We start from the raw sequence: 14,260 nt of genomic DNA, 5'->3' as shown, positions 1-14,260 counted from the left end.
GGAAATAATTAATATCACACATGTCACACGAAGTGAGTTCAAAGGTTGAAGTGCACATAATTTAATTACAAACAAGGCATGGCATTAAAAGTTAATTCAATTAGAGCTTCCTCCAGTATTAATATTCTGTATATTCTCATGGTGTCTTGCCAGGTTATATTTTTTGAATCTTTCTAATGATACAGATTTTCCATTATTTTGTTCATGCAACATTTCAAAATTTACATTATAATTGGAAATTAAGATTTTTTTAACAGATAGATACAATTCATATACCATCAAAGTATGACTGCTTTATTTTCATAATTCTGTTTTAAAATTTTGCTTTTCAATACCTTAGAAGTGTTAAGTGACTACTTCTTAACTTCATGACAATAGACTGGATCCTGATTAGGTTCATTGTATATGGTTCTGTTGTATTCCAGAGCAAGAAGCCATCACATGCCAGGCCAGTGTAAATCAGCAAAGCAGTTTATTGAAGAATATATAAAAAGCAGTTCAGTAAAAACAGTAAAAACATCTATGTCTAAATGTAAGGAATATTCCATAAAATCCAAGGCACAAGAGTTCTGTTTAAAAACCAGGAATGCAATAGAGTCAGGCTACTCAAGGCAGCATAAAACCCAATACACAGAATTCAGGAATGATCCTTTAAACTTGAAAGCATGGAGAGTGAACCACTGGAGACATGAAACTAGAATTCCATTAGCTGTCTTGACTAGGACTTGAGAAGAGATGTTGAAAAATCCCTTTAGACTGTCCAATAAAACCATGAAATCCTGCTGTTTGCCCTGGCAAACTGATAATGGCTCAGAGTTTGCAAAAATTAAGTCTCCTACCTAATAGCTTATTAACCTCTCCACTTGGCAGTTCATCCTCTGAACTCGCTTCCTTAGAGAAAGACCTCTCTGGGTCCCTCTCTGGAATGTGACCTTTGTCTTCACTAACTGCAGGAGACATAGAATGTTCAATTTCAGGACTTAAAATCTCATGCTGGCTTGCAGGCTCAGCAGTCTTCGGAATCCAGTGATCCCCTTCCTCATTGACATTAGGCACAATCATTGCCTGAATTATAACAGGTTCCCAGTGAAATCTGTGAGTCTGTCATCACTAACACATCCATACTTAATTGGATCCATCCTAATTATTGTAAGTGGCATTTCTTCAGTACTTCCACATTTTTTTCTTATGAAGTTCCTAATTATAACAGTTGAAGAATTAAGTATCTAAACTGAGAGATTATGAGCAGGATTCAAAAGCATTTTAGGCATATGCAGGCTGAGATTTTAGGTAGGCACTTACTTAAGTGTAAGGTGCTTTTAGGTTAAAGGGCCATACTACTTAGTTGATATGGATGTAAGCTGATTTTTGTCCAGCAAAAGTGATTACTTCCTCTCCTATATAATATATCTGATCCTTATTCTATATCGAGCTGCTTTTGAAACTTCTGTTTCAAATAGAGTTTGCCCTATACCATGGGGAAGTGTTTGTTTAATAAACAAAAGGGAAAAGCAATCTTTCTAATATGGCGCTTCCATATATTTTGGATGACAGTTTCTACCTTTCCTAATGAATCACCTTGCTGACTGGAACTAATGGGAACTGAACTCCGAAACACCTGAAAGACATTATGGAAGGATGCCTTACAACTTCCTTTGTCTGACAACCAACAACAACACAGTATTTTGAATTTTGGTCTATAAAGTTGAAGTTCTGCAAGCAATGCAAGTTAGGAGAATTTGCTTGAGAATTCCAGAGCACCACCACTGCCAGCTGATCTCTAAGGCAGACATCTTTGTTTTTACAGCTGTAACACTTTTTTTCATTGTGTTGTCGAATACTTTCATGGTTGAAATAACTGAGTTGCTGTGAGTTTTCCAGGCTGTATGGCCATGTTCCAGAAGCATTATCTGGCATTTTGCTCACATCTATGGCAGGCATCCTCAGAGGTTGAGGGGTCTTCATATTCTTTTCTTCATATTCAGGCAGAAAAAAGTTCACCTACAAACTCTGAGAGCTCTGTCAGAAGTGCAGAAAATGACACCACGTGAACGAATGAGACTGCGGAAGTTAAATATCGCTGATGAGACAGCACAAAAGCTAAAGTAAGAAGCAATGTATTATTTTCATCCTCTAGTGTCTTTTGTGCACATAAGAAAGTATTGATGTTTTAAATGGGAGTAGGTTGGCACCCTCATTTGTCATATCATCCTCATTTATATGGCCAGAAACACACAGGATGAAAGATCTAAGCATTGCTTAAAAGATAGGAAGAGATATGCAGGTCTTTCTATTTTGGAAAGGAAAAACAGAAACAGATGTGACTAACTTCCTGTACTTTATTAACTCTTGCAGTAATTGCTACTAATGAAAGTAGTCAACTAATCAACCCAAGAATGCATTTTAATTTAGTAGTGTCTAGTTAAGAGGAAAGACAAGCAATTAATTGAAATTGTATACAGGAAACCCCTGAGTTACAAACATCCGACTTACAAATGACTCATAGTTAAGAATGAAGATAAGACAACAGGACATGAGATAAATCTGCACCCTGGAAGAGAAATTCATTCCTGAAAAAGTTTTCATGGAGAAAAGGTGTCTCCACTAAAGCTTTACTACCAATTATTGTTTCCACAACAATCCAATTTTTTCAAAATCTATTTATCTTATAGGGACGAAAAGTGAGGCGAAATCTTCTGAACAGGGCTACACACGGCAAAATAAACACCACAGGGGTGTTAACCCTTCCCCAGATAGATAGATAGATAGATAGATAGATAGATAGATAGATAGATGTCTGGAGTTCCCCTAAAAATGTACCTGTTCTGACTTACATGCAAATTCAACTCAAGAACAAAGCTACAGAACCAATTTTGTTTGGAACTTGGGGATTGCCTGTACTATACTCAAATTTTGGGACATTCTTGTCATACCAATGGTAATTCCATTATTTGAATGAAAAATAACTTACCCAGCCAATACGCTGATTGAAATTTAGTTGCCATTTCTAATGTTGAATAATAGTGCTATATTTATTTTCAGAAAGTTGGCTGAAGAAAAATACCAAGAAAATCACAAAAGAATGCAAGAGCTTAGATCCCAGCATTTTCATCAAGCAAAAATAGATGTGCTTCATGTAAGGACAGATATTATCCTATGTTTTACTTTACAAAAGATATGCACAGTCAGTTTTGAGACAAAGGCTGGTTCCAGACAGGCCTTTAACCCTCATCCAATCAGGTTTAAGTTACTCAATTGGGCATGGGTTAAAGTCCATTCACCTTCCCCCAAAACCTGTGCTTTCCTGGGTGTGTGTGTGTGTCTAGATGCTCTGTCAGACCTCCCAGTAGGGCACCCAGACACCAAAGAATCCCCCCTACACAAGAAAAACCTTAACCTTAAAAATAACTTACCCAGCCACCATAGAAATGATATGCCAGGAGAAGGGGAGGTAAGGAGCTATTTTCCTTCTCACTCCCTGCCCCTGTTCTCCTGGCACGTTATTTCTACACACTAGGAGAGCTCAGCCACCAGTGTAATGGTGGCTGGGTAAGTTATTTTTAATTTTAAGGGATTTTAAGACACTTTTTAGAAACTTCCATTTCTACCTACCCCAAAATTGAAAAACCCAGAAAATTGTGGAAAATTGAACTATTTTTCCCAATGGCTGAAAAAAAAAATCTGAACATTTCTATATAGAACTCACTTCTAAATCGAATTTAGAATTTGGAATCAGGCTGATAATGAATTGATTTATCTTGTGACAGTCATTCAAAGATTGTAATTTGTATATAAACTATCATTCATTCCACATTGTTTTCTGTTAGCTTGGTAATATTCAACCATATATACCACATGGGGTTGATATGACTTGGTTTTTGTTAACAAGACTACCTGAATTGTCTAAGTAAGTTTTACATTGAGTGTTAATTTTTATTTATGTATGAAATTTGTATCATGACTATCTCCTAATAAAATGTTAATTTGCACTCAACTGTTCTTACCACAAAAAGAAAGAAAATTCCAATAGTTGTTACATTGTAATCATATTGTAAACTAACTGTTCTTTTATTGCACCAAATAAGGAATCGGACGAACAGAATGGAGAGTATCTGGTTAAATCTCAGCAAGACACAACACTGGATTATCTGTCCATAGGATGCAGTGACCAATGTGACAGTAGTACAAAAGATACCCTCTGTATGTCTGAACAAGAAGATAATGGTGAGTGATATCATATTCTATGTTATTTTCCTAACTATTAAATCCTGAGGAGGCACAAGAAAAATCTCGCTGAAAAAGGTGTCGTCTATATTTTTGAAAAAAGGAAAACTTGAATCTAAGGTTCCACTTCCATAATTGTCCATATTACCTTTGTATCAGTGTATCTATTTACCAACTGTATTATTATGCTGTGTGAAAGAATGAGTCTATCAATAACCAATAAGTCACAAAGGGGTGTGTGCGGAAGTTATTAATACTTTGCATGTTTTAAATTGTATATATATATGTGTGTGTTAGCTACAGTAACACTGGAGCGGCCTATTTCAAAGAAAACCTCAGTCAGCGTTGCCATGGTGACCTAGTCAAGCTGGCAGCAGTTAGAGAAGTGGGAGGAGCCAAGGGGAGAGAGTGGAGCAACTGACAGTTTGTGTCAGTTGGGAGTTGGTTAGTGTTCTGGGAAGCAGTGAGTTTGTATGGGGAGCAGTGTGAGAGTGAAAGGAAGGGTGAAGTAAAATAGTGAGGCTTTGGGAAGCCTGAATAAGCAATCTGGAGGTTTCTCAGTCTAAGAAGACTGTAAGGAGAAACATAGCCAGTTTCTTTAGTTAGGTTAAGGCTAAAGAATAAGCTTGTTGAGTTATTTGATCAAGGACAGATCAAATAGGAGAGATATACCTGTATTGAAACATTGTTTAATAAAAAGAACTTCACCTCAGGAAAAGTAAACAATACAGTGTAACCTGGAAGAGTAAACGATACAGTGTAACCTGGAAGATTGGAAAGTATTTCAAACCAAATATCCTTCAAAGTTCAATAAGAAAGTTTACAACTTGCAACCATATGCTGTTTACTAAATAAACCTGTTATCTTTAGTTGAAACAGTCTCATCTCCATCAATACTGCGTCTGATGTGCCATATCTCATAGTAAACCTCATACCTCACATTGGTGGCAGAATTGAAAGAAATATACAATAAATCACCTTCAGCTCCCCTGCTTCCTTGCAGGGGGATTCAAGAAGAAGCATTGGAAAGAGATCTTGGAGTCTTAGCAGACCACAAATTGAACATGAGCCAAGAATGCGATACAGCAACCAAAAAAGCCAATGGGATTTGGTGTCGCATTAAAAGTAGTATACTGTCTAGATCAAGGGATGTAATACTGGCCCTCTATTCTACTTTAGTCATACCTTACCTGGAATACTGTGTCTAATTCTGAGCATCATAATTCAAGAGGCATATTGACAATAATAATAATAATAATAATAATAATAATAATAATAAGCTGGAATTTGTCCAGAGGAGAGAGGCTAAAGTGATCAACAGTCTGGAAACCATGTGAGGAGTGGCTTGAAGAGCTGAGTCTGTTTAACCTGCAGACGAGAAGGCTGAGGGGGGATATGATAGCTATATTTAAATATTTAAAAGTATGCTATAAAGAAGAGGGAGCAGGCTTGTTTTCTGTTGCCTTGGAAACTAGAGCTTGAAGCAATGAGAATTCCAACTGAACATTAGGAAGAACTTGCTGACCATAACAGCTGTTCAGCAGTGGAATTCACTGCCTCAGAGTGTGGAGGAAGCGCCTTCTTTGGAGGCCTTTAAATAGAGGCCAGATAGCCATCTGTTGGGGGTACTTTGATTGTGCTTTTCCTCATTTGCTGATTTATAGGGCTGGATGTTGAAGTTTATCTTGTATGTGGCACAGCCATTTCAGATTAGTTTCCTTACATAGAAAGTCTTTGACTAATTTCATGTGGCTTTCACACAACTTGCTGCACAGACACATTTCCCATATAGGAAAAGTGTAAAATTTGAAATAACTGCCAGCATTAAGCCCCTGGGGCTTTGAACAAAATGTTGCATTTTACTATTTGAATAGGATTTAAAGGATTAGGATGGCTGATTTAAAATTCAGATTGTTCTGTTTATTCCTTTCTCTTCATTTGAATTGAGAATGTTTTACTGCTTGGTTTAGTTTGTTTTGAGATGGTTAGCTGTGATTTTAATATTGGGTATTTTAGCGTTATATGCTTTTATTTGATATTTTAACAGACACTAGCTTCTGTTTCCAGAATATGACTGAACAACAAACAGTGCAAATCCCTTTTCTTTGAACTTGTGTTTCTTGATCCTTTTGATTGTATTAACCTTCAGCTCTTGTGAAAATTGGGTGTTTTTGTCTTAAGAAACTAAGCAGCTGATCATCAGAAAACACTGCCATATCAAAGTAAAAAAAAACTATTGGATTTCGGGTTGCATTTTAATAACGATATTCTGCTGCTTTTTAAAAACGTATTTATTTATTTATTTATTTCCTATATTTATACCCTGCCTTTCTCCCCCTGAATTTATTGCATCAGGAAGGCTATCTTGGAAGATCAGATAGTTAAATTCAGTTTCCATGAGTTGTGGATTCATTCAGGATCTGTGTAGAAAAAATACAGCAAATTAACTGGGTTGCTACTAGGCATGTGTGATCCATTAAAAATGGTTCAAAAGTACTTACACTGGTGCTATATTTCTGAAATATTTCTACTGTTTCAGAGATGAAAATTCAGAACTCTAATGAAACTAACAAAATTTCGTAATTACTTGGTTAATGGCGGTCATGTATGCCCATTAAGGAAAACATCACGGTCAGTGAGGAAACTTCAGGGGCTCATATCTCCCTCATTTTTAAAGCTATTGAGATTGCAACAATAGTAGAACACATTTGAGTTCTGATTTGCAGTCCAATAATGTGTTGCTCACTTTTAAAACCTACCCTTTGTATTCCAGGCTAACAAACATCCAAAGTAATAAGCATTACAACTGGTCCTGGCCATTTTGTTTTGACCAAGCCTCATGCCCTTAGCCTGATAACTGCTGAGATGTGGCCGACAACCCCTTCCTAAATTGCATAGATTATGTGGTTTGACTGGGTAACCTGCAAAGACAACCCAATGTATGTCCTTCACTCAAAAAAAATTGAGTTTGTCATTTGGGAGTTGTAGTTACTGGGATTTATAGTTCACCTACAATCCAAGAGCATTCTGAACTCCACCAGTGATGGAATTGAACCAAACATGGCACACAGGATTCCCATGACCAACAGAAAACACTAGAAGGGTTTGGTGGGCATTGACCTTGAGTTTGGGACTTGTAGTTCACGTTCATCCAGAGAGCACTGTGGGCTCAAACAGTGATAGATCTGGATCAAACTTGGTATGAATATTCCATATGCCCAAATATGAACACAGATGGAGTGTGGGGGAAATAGACCTTGATATTTGGGAGTTGTAGTTACTGGGATTTATAGTTCACCTACAATCAAAGAGCATTCTGAGCCCCACTAATGAGAGAATTGGGACAAACTTCCCACACCGAACCCCCATGACCAACAGAAAATACTTAAGTCCATCCAGTCCAACTCCCTTCACCAGGGCAAGAAAACGTAATCAAAGCCCTGCTGACAAAGATCCATCCAGCCATAGATATAGATAGATAGATATGATTCACACACAGAGAGATATAGTATCACAGATTTGAAACGGACCCCTAAAGAAGGACAATTATGTGTTGCATGTTCTAGAGTGGGCAAACCAGACAATCTCTACATCAACATTGACAAAGAAACAGCAAGAAATACTGTTTACGCACAAGCATAAAGAAATTATATATATTCGAAACCAACACTTTCTCATTACTTTATTTTCCAGATCACCAGACTGGGCCACAGCAACACATGGCAGGGGATGGCTAGTTACTTACATTTTGTAAAATTATTTTAAAAATCATTTTAAAGAGCATTTTTTCTGTTCTGGAGGTTATTTCCTCCCAATAATAGGTCAAATTCTGTTCATTTGACCAGAGTTTTTACAATGGTTGTTGATTTTAACTTTCTCCCTTATTTTTATTTTTATTTTTTATAACAGTACCATTTATAATATATCATGTTAATATTTTTTCTTACATTTTGAATCTAGCTATTTATCATAAGATGAAGGTCAGTATAAAAATATATAGGGAAAGTGACTTTTATTGATCTGTTTTCTTTTGGGGAGGGAGAGACAGAGAGGTAAAGGATTAAATTGTTAAACAGAGAAAAAGATACCTTTTACTTAAACCAAAGGAGGTCACAGATGTTAAATGTCAGAAATGATAGGCTAACATTCTGAACATTAACATTTTTAAAAGCTGGCAATAAGAGAGGAAAGGTTTCTGCTTACATATAGATGGATGGAATCAAAAATAAATAACCCGTGATTGGTTGAATTGAGAATTATCTAAGTCTTTGATTGGGTTTTTGTCTGAAACTAGTGTAAAGGGATAGAACTCTGTCCACTATTAAACAAATCACATTGCAAGGACATGTTTTCCATTGAAAGAATGCATTATGGATGAATACCATGTGCCCTTGGAAGCCCATCACCATTACGGTTGTTGATGCAGTAAATGTTAATGGCGTAAATTGTCTATCATTCTATTTGTTTATTTCTCTAATTGTATCAAAACACTTCACTTTCATAACTGTGTTGGCAGCTTCATTCTCACATAGGAAAGAAGTGGCCAGTTGCTTCAATAGGAAGTCACTGAATTCTTTCTACACTACCTACCACTCCTGCCCTCAACATTTAAACTGATGGCAATACGACAACTTTGATTGCTCATAGTGATATCACTAGTTACTCAATCTGTTTGGCCATTTAATGCTGTAATGTAATCAAATTTATTTATTTTAATTTCTAAATTATTTTATCAATTCATATACTACCTGCCAGATCTAAAAAATTTCTCTAAGTAGTACCTGTATATACTTTGGATCATAGGGGAGGAGGGTCATATAACCAGTAGAAATATTTTTAAAGCACCAAAAGTAGACTGAGTAATAAAGATAATGTTCTCTGTAAATCTCTCCAGGAGAGGATTTTGGCTGAAGAAGAGAATAAAAAAGAAATGCTTTAAAAATGCTTTAAACAAATGAAAGTAAATAATTGCAGGGGCAGACAAGCACCACATAACAGTTAATTAATTTTGGTAGAGAATGATTGAATAATGCAGAGAAATACTGATAAACAAAAGTTTGTTTTGAAAAGCGTTAGCTTTGTGGTTCCTGTATCCTACTGTTCATTTTCAAAGAAAGCCAGTTTTGTAACAGAACCCATCCAACAGATTTCATGTACTATAGTTAAATCTCCAAAACAGTGTGACACTTTCCTTTTTCTCTTCTTTTTAAATTTGATCTATCTTGTGCTATAAAGTTTTAGTCATTATGGAAGACAGAATTCAAAGAAACTAATTAAAACTGAAGTGATGCAAGATATAAGTCATGATGGCTTGCTTGGCACATCTTATGACAGAGATATAAGTATTCTAGTTATGGTGACTACACTCTGTCTTTCCACCAGTATTACATTTCACTGGTGGTCCTAAGTCTATTCCTACAAGCTCAAGAAATGGCCGCATTAGCCCGGTGTTTTATTGCCACTGCATGCTTGTGACATAAGCAGGAAACAATATACTAGTAGATAAGAACATAAGGATGTTTCAAAATCCATCTCACCTAGCATTCTGTTCCTCAGAACCTGCAGATAATGCTGCAGATTAATATCTGCTCTTTTTGAAGACCATGGAAATACAATTTCACTAGCTAATTTCTAGACACTAGTAGCAATTTTTTGCTGTAATTTTTTTCCCTCGCCAATGAACATTTCTCCCTGAAAGTAATGCAAGTTGTTAAGTCTGTGACACATTCACACATGGTTGTGTGTATGTGTAAATTATTTTAAGTTGTTTTATATCTTGTCTTTCAGACATAAAAGACATTCAAAGCAACCAGTAAGAAAGTATATGTGTCATATTATCTGCAGTTGATGGTTGGTGATGGAAGGGTTAATGTATTAGTTCTAGAGGGTTTGGTCATCTGTAAGTGGGAGCTCATGGGTGAAAGCAATTAAGGGTGGAGGTGTACAGGAGATGGGTTGCAGCTGGGTGTTACTGGATTTAAGGAGCTAACTTTGAAACTTATCTTTGGGGAGAAAAGTATCGGTTGCATTTTGGTGGTGGATGTTGCTGGTTTTTCCCTCAGGTCTTGGATTTTTCGGTGTCCTGACCTGTCTCCAGTAATCTTGGAATCCTGGAATCTTGAACCTTTGGACTGGCTTTTGACTACGGTATAGACTCTTGATCCCTGGACTTTGTTTATTGAACTCTCGGCATTTGACCATTGGACTGGACCCTTTTGACTAGGAAGTTATTTTTGCTATCAGTTTTTGTTTATTCTGAGTGCTATCTTTGTGTTTTATATTTTGTACTATAAAAACATCCAGCAAGTAAGTGCCGTTTTAATTAAATTGTTTGTTAAAACTGGGAGTTTGATTCATCTCTACCTAAACAAGGTAGAGCCCTAGCAATGTGACAATATGCACCCAAACCAAAATCTTAATTAAAACAGAACTTGACAACAAATCAGTTTTAAAAGGAAAGTAAACACAACAGTGAAAACCATGGCCAACATCCACATAGGTTTTAAAACACAACTAAAACATAACAGTGACTTTGCTAACACCAGATTGGTTTGACCCTCCTGCTTCGACAAACCAGTTTATATGCCAAAGGCTTAATTGTATTGAAATGATAAGTCCAAGTTTGTTTCCAAGAGTTTTGCTGCCATTCATCCTCTCAGTGTGTCTCCCTAATTTCCTATATGGAAATTTGTATAGAGTAGCAACTGATAAGCAATGACAGGAAACATGTGACAGGAAGCACAGATAGAAAGCCTGCGGAGTGACAAAGTTCCTATGCCCTACTACCATTCCTTCCCTAATGATGAAGAAAATACTTGTTATACATCTAAATTAATATATTTTAATAGAAAACATGAATATTTAAAACATGGGAGTAAGTTTCACTTTGGATGATTTCTTTCCTGGCTACACCACCCACATGAGTTATGGAGATTTATTCTTTTCACATGAGATTGAAGAGGACTGCTGAACAATCTGAGACCCTTGAGACTGAAGTCGAGGCAAAGCGTGACTGCAGAATCCAACTGTTCTGCTATCTCTTGCTAAGCAAGAGTGCTTTGTGACAGCCAATTCACCTTGACACGCTGTCATTTCTTTTTGTTCACTTCAGTAGCTTTGGGCACATATTTTACACAATGGCAGCATCCTGGCTCTAATAAGGGGGCAGAACTCACATCAAGGGAAGGTGAGAAATGAGCTGTAGGTCTGCAGGAAGCATCTTGTCAAATTCAGTCACAGCCGTCTGGATAAAACTTAAATCTTGGAAAATACAGTTCTTAAATCAGTTGCAATAAAGATTGGCTGATCTCATTTATAGCCATAACCACCTTGCTTAAGGAGTGGTCCATTTTTAGAGTGCATAAAAATGAAAGGCAACTCTGGTTCAGGATGATGGGGACTGTAGTTCCACGCTGATCTGGGCTGATGAGGGTGTTATGCAAAAAAACTTCTGGACCGGCTTTAGCATAGCAAGTTAATCACCAGCTGCAGCTGTAGTAAATCTCGCCAACCGAAAGGTTGACAGTTCGAAGCCATGTCAGGATGACCTTCAGCCCAGCTCCCCCACCCATCTAGCTGATCAAAAACAGCAATGTAAGTAGATGAATAGGAACCACATTAATCAGGGAGGTATTTTAGGCATGGCATTTTGGAGGAAAGTTTACGAACAAAGAAAGCTCTCTGGCAAGGAGATGGAGCGACAGCACCCCTCTGTAGTTGGAACAGAGCACAGCCTCCAAAAATGTCGAATTGTAAGAAAAACCCTAACTATACCTCTAACTATACCTCTATCCGTTGTCTGTTTTCTCACTGTATAATCAGCATAGAATGTTTGCCGTTTATGTTTGATGGCACGCCCGAGCCTTTGGGAAAACTATAGTGTCTGGCTTTACCCGGGGGCTATCTATATACCTTCTGTTAAGATTAAGACCCATAACACACAGAGGCACTTTAGGCAAGATGAAAAGATAACCAAAATGAGTTTACTGAAAACAAGATGAATGATAAGTTAACTCCACCTGGGATTATTATAAGGTAACTTAAAACAGTACATTACAAAAGGAGCTCTTGCTTGCTGTAGTCACCGCTCAGCCTCTGGTGCAATGCAATGGTTTACAAGCTGTTGCTTATAAGCTGTCTCAGTCCTCTTCCTTGTGAAGCTTAAGTTGGTCAAAAGCTTCTGTTGTCGATGGGACTGCTGGTATAAGAATACTGCTGAATGTAGGTGCTAAGGATCCCTGTTTTTTTGGATTGATTCGGCCTAGGATTACCAGACAATTCCCAAGCCTCTATTCTCTGTAGCAAAAAAAGGAGTCCAGCAAAGGAGCTCAAGGGGTTTTTATGCTCCACCCAAAACAAATACAAAGGAAGGTATCTACACTATTGGGAAAACCTATAAACAGGGGGAACTGAAACAAAGGAGAGGAAAAGGCAGAGCTAAGACTTCACAGTATGTGTTCTGTGATCCACCCTGAGTCCCCTTCGGTGTGAGAAGGGTAGAATATAAATAAATAAATAAATAAATAAATAAATAAATAAATGAGGTCATAATTGCCTTTTGCCTAGCAGAAAGTAATTACTGAAAATGCCCACAGTGGATCTCCACTGAACACCTTCACTATTCTCCATGGCATATATGTTTATTATAGAGGGTATCACCTAAGGTACATGTGGGGAAAATCTCACTCTCCAGGTGTTTTGGCCTGCAGCTTCCCTCAACTTTATCCAACCTGGCTAATAGTGATTGTGGAAGCCGTATACCAAACATTACAGGAGTGATGAGAACATAGACCCTCTTTCTAAAGGTTTACATTTGGCACATTTGTGGTATACTCTCCTCGAACTGTGTGGAAAGAAGAGGGAAACTGTTTCCATCTTTTTTTTCTTCCTGTGTGATACTGGGCAGCATTCCTAACTATTTAGGAGTTGGTCTATCAAGTTACTTATCCATGCTATCTTCCCCCAGAGAAGCAGGCAATGTCTTTTCAAGGAAGCTAGATGAAAAACCTGTTGCAGTGTTTATTCACACAACAGTGATGACACATTTCAAGGTGATCCCATCACTCTTTTGTAGAGGATGGGACACATCTTCTCTTTCTTTAGATGACCACACAGAATAATGTAGTTGATACCTTTTGTTCTAGCCAACTCTTCTGAGAGATGCATGATAGACAGCAAAGTATTACCATCTGTCTACTCTGTACTCTGGGTCTGGCTGCACCTCTTATATCGTTGTTACATAATCAAGTAGCTTTCAAAGACATGAAAGCACACTTGGAGCAAAGAAAGATGGCAATGCCACAAAAGAATAACTGGTTTTCCTCTGATCATTGCTACTGTTTGAGGCCTTGTGAGATGTTGGCATGACAGTATATGAGGGCAGGGAATTTCATTTCCTCTTTAGATGTTGGCCAGCATTAGGATTGTTTCTAGAGAGATAAACCTTGATGAGACGATGGTCAGTGGTCAGCAACATCAACAACACATTGATTATGTGATTGTGATTATTGAAGAATCAAAAGTAAGAATGGATGATATCTGCTTCATCCAGAGAAAAGGAATCCTGAGTCTGGTCCTAAATCTAATGGTTAGTCCCAATTACAGTAGTCCTAGTAAATCAATGATATATATAGCCTACGACATTTCCATATCCCGCTCTTAAGCTATCACATTTCCATTGATTCAAGGAGTCTATTCTTATTAGGCCTGTTGGATTTAGAATCGGATGCTGCACATCCTGGAGTTCCTCACAAAGGTGGAAAAACTCCTTTTCTGGGATGCACCAGGGCTACACTAGTTCTGCGGGGAAAGATCCCAATCCAGAAGTGGGTTTTGGCAGGACACTGTTTTAAAAACCCTTTAAAATAAATAGGAAACATTTGTTTGAATGAGAGAGAACGCTCTCATTTTGCCACCCAAACTTGGTGGCATAGTTTGCCATCAAATTATTGCAATTTATTTGTTTGTTTATTTGTCATATTTATATACTACCCTTCTCAGCCCCAAAGAGGACTCAGGGCGGTTCACAGTATTGGCA

The 14,260-nt window shown here is 37.4% G+C and overlaps 1 protein-coding gene across 1 annotated transcript in view; it reads left to right on the top strand.

Moving 5' to 3' along the window:
- Positions 1–14,260, top strand: part of NEK11 (NIMA related kinase 11) — a 117,828-nt gene that overhangs the window by 60,296 nt on the left and 43,272 nt on the right. Inside the window, exons 7-9 of the mRNA XM_067470213.1 lie at positions 1,986–2,105; positions 3,043–3,136; positions 4,086–4,224. Coding sequence (XP_067326314.1) covers positions 1,986–2,105; positions 3,043–3,136; positions 4,086–4,224 — 353 coding nt within the window. The remainder of the gene's footprint in view (positions 1–1,985; positions 2,106–3,042; positions 3,137–4,085; positions 4,225–14,260) is intronic.

This window comes from Anolis sagrei, chromosome 6 (assembly GCF_037176765.1).
Source record: "Anolis sagrei isolate rAnoSag1 chromosome 6, rAnoSag1.mat, whole genome shotgun sequence".
In the NCBI taxonomy this organism is placed as follows: Eukaryota; Metazoa; Chordata; class Lepidosauria; order Squamata; family Dactyloidae; genus Anolis; species Anolis sagrei.
The sequence above is the reverse complement of the archived record's forward strand: the minus strand, read 5'-3'. Positions and strand labels throughout refer to the sequence as shown.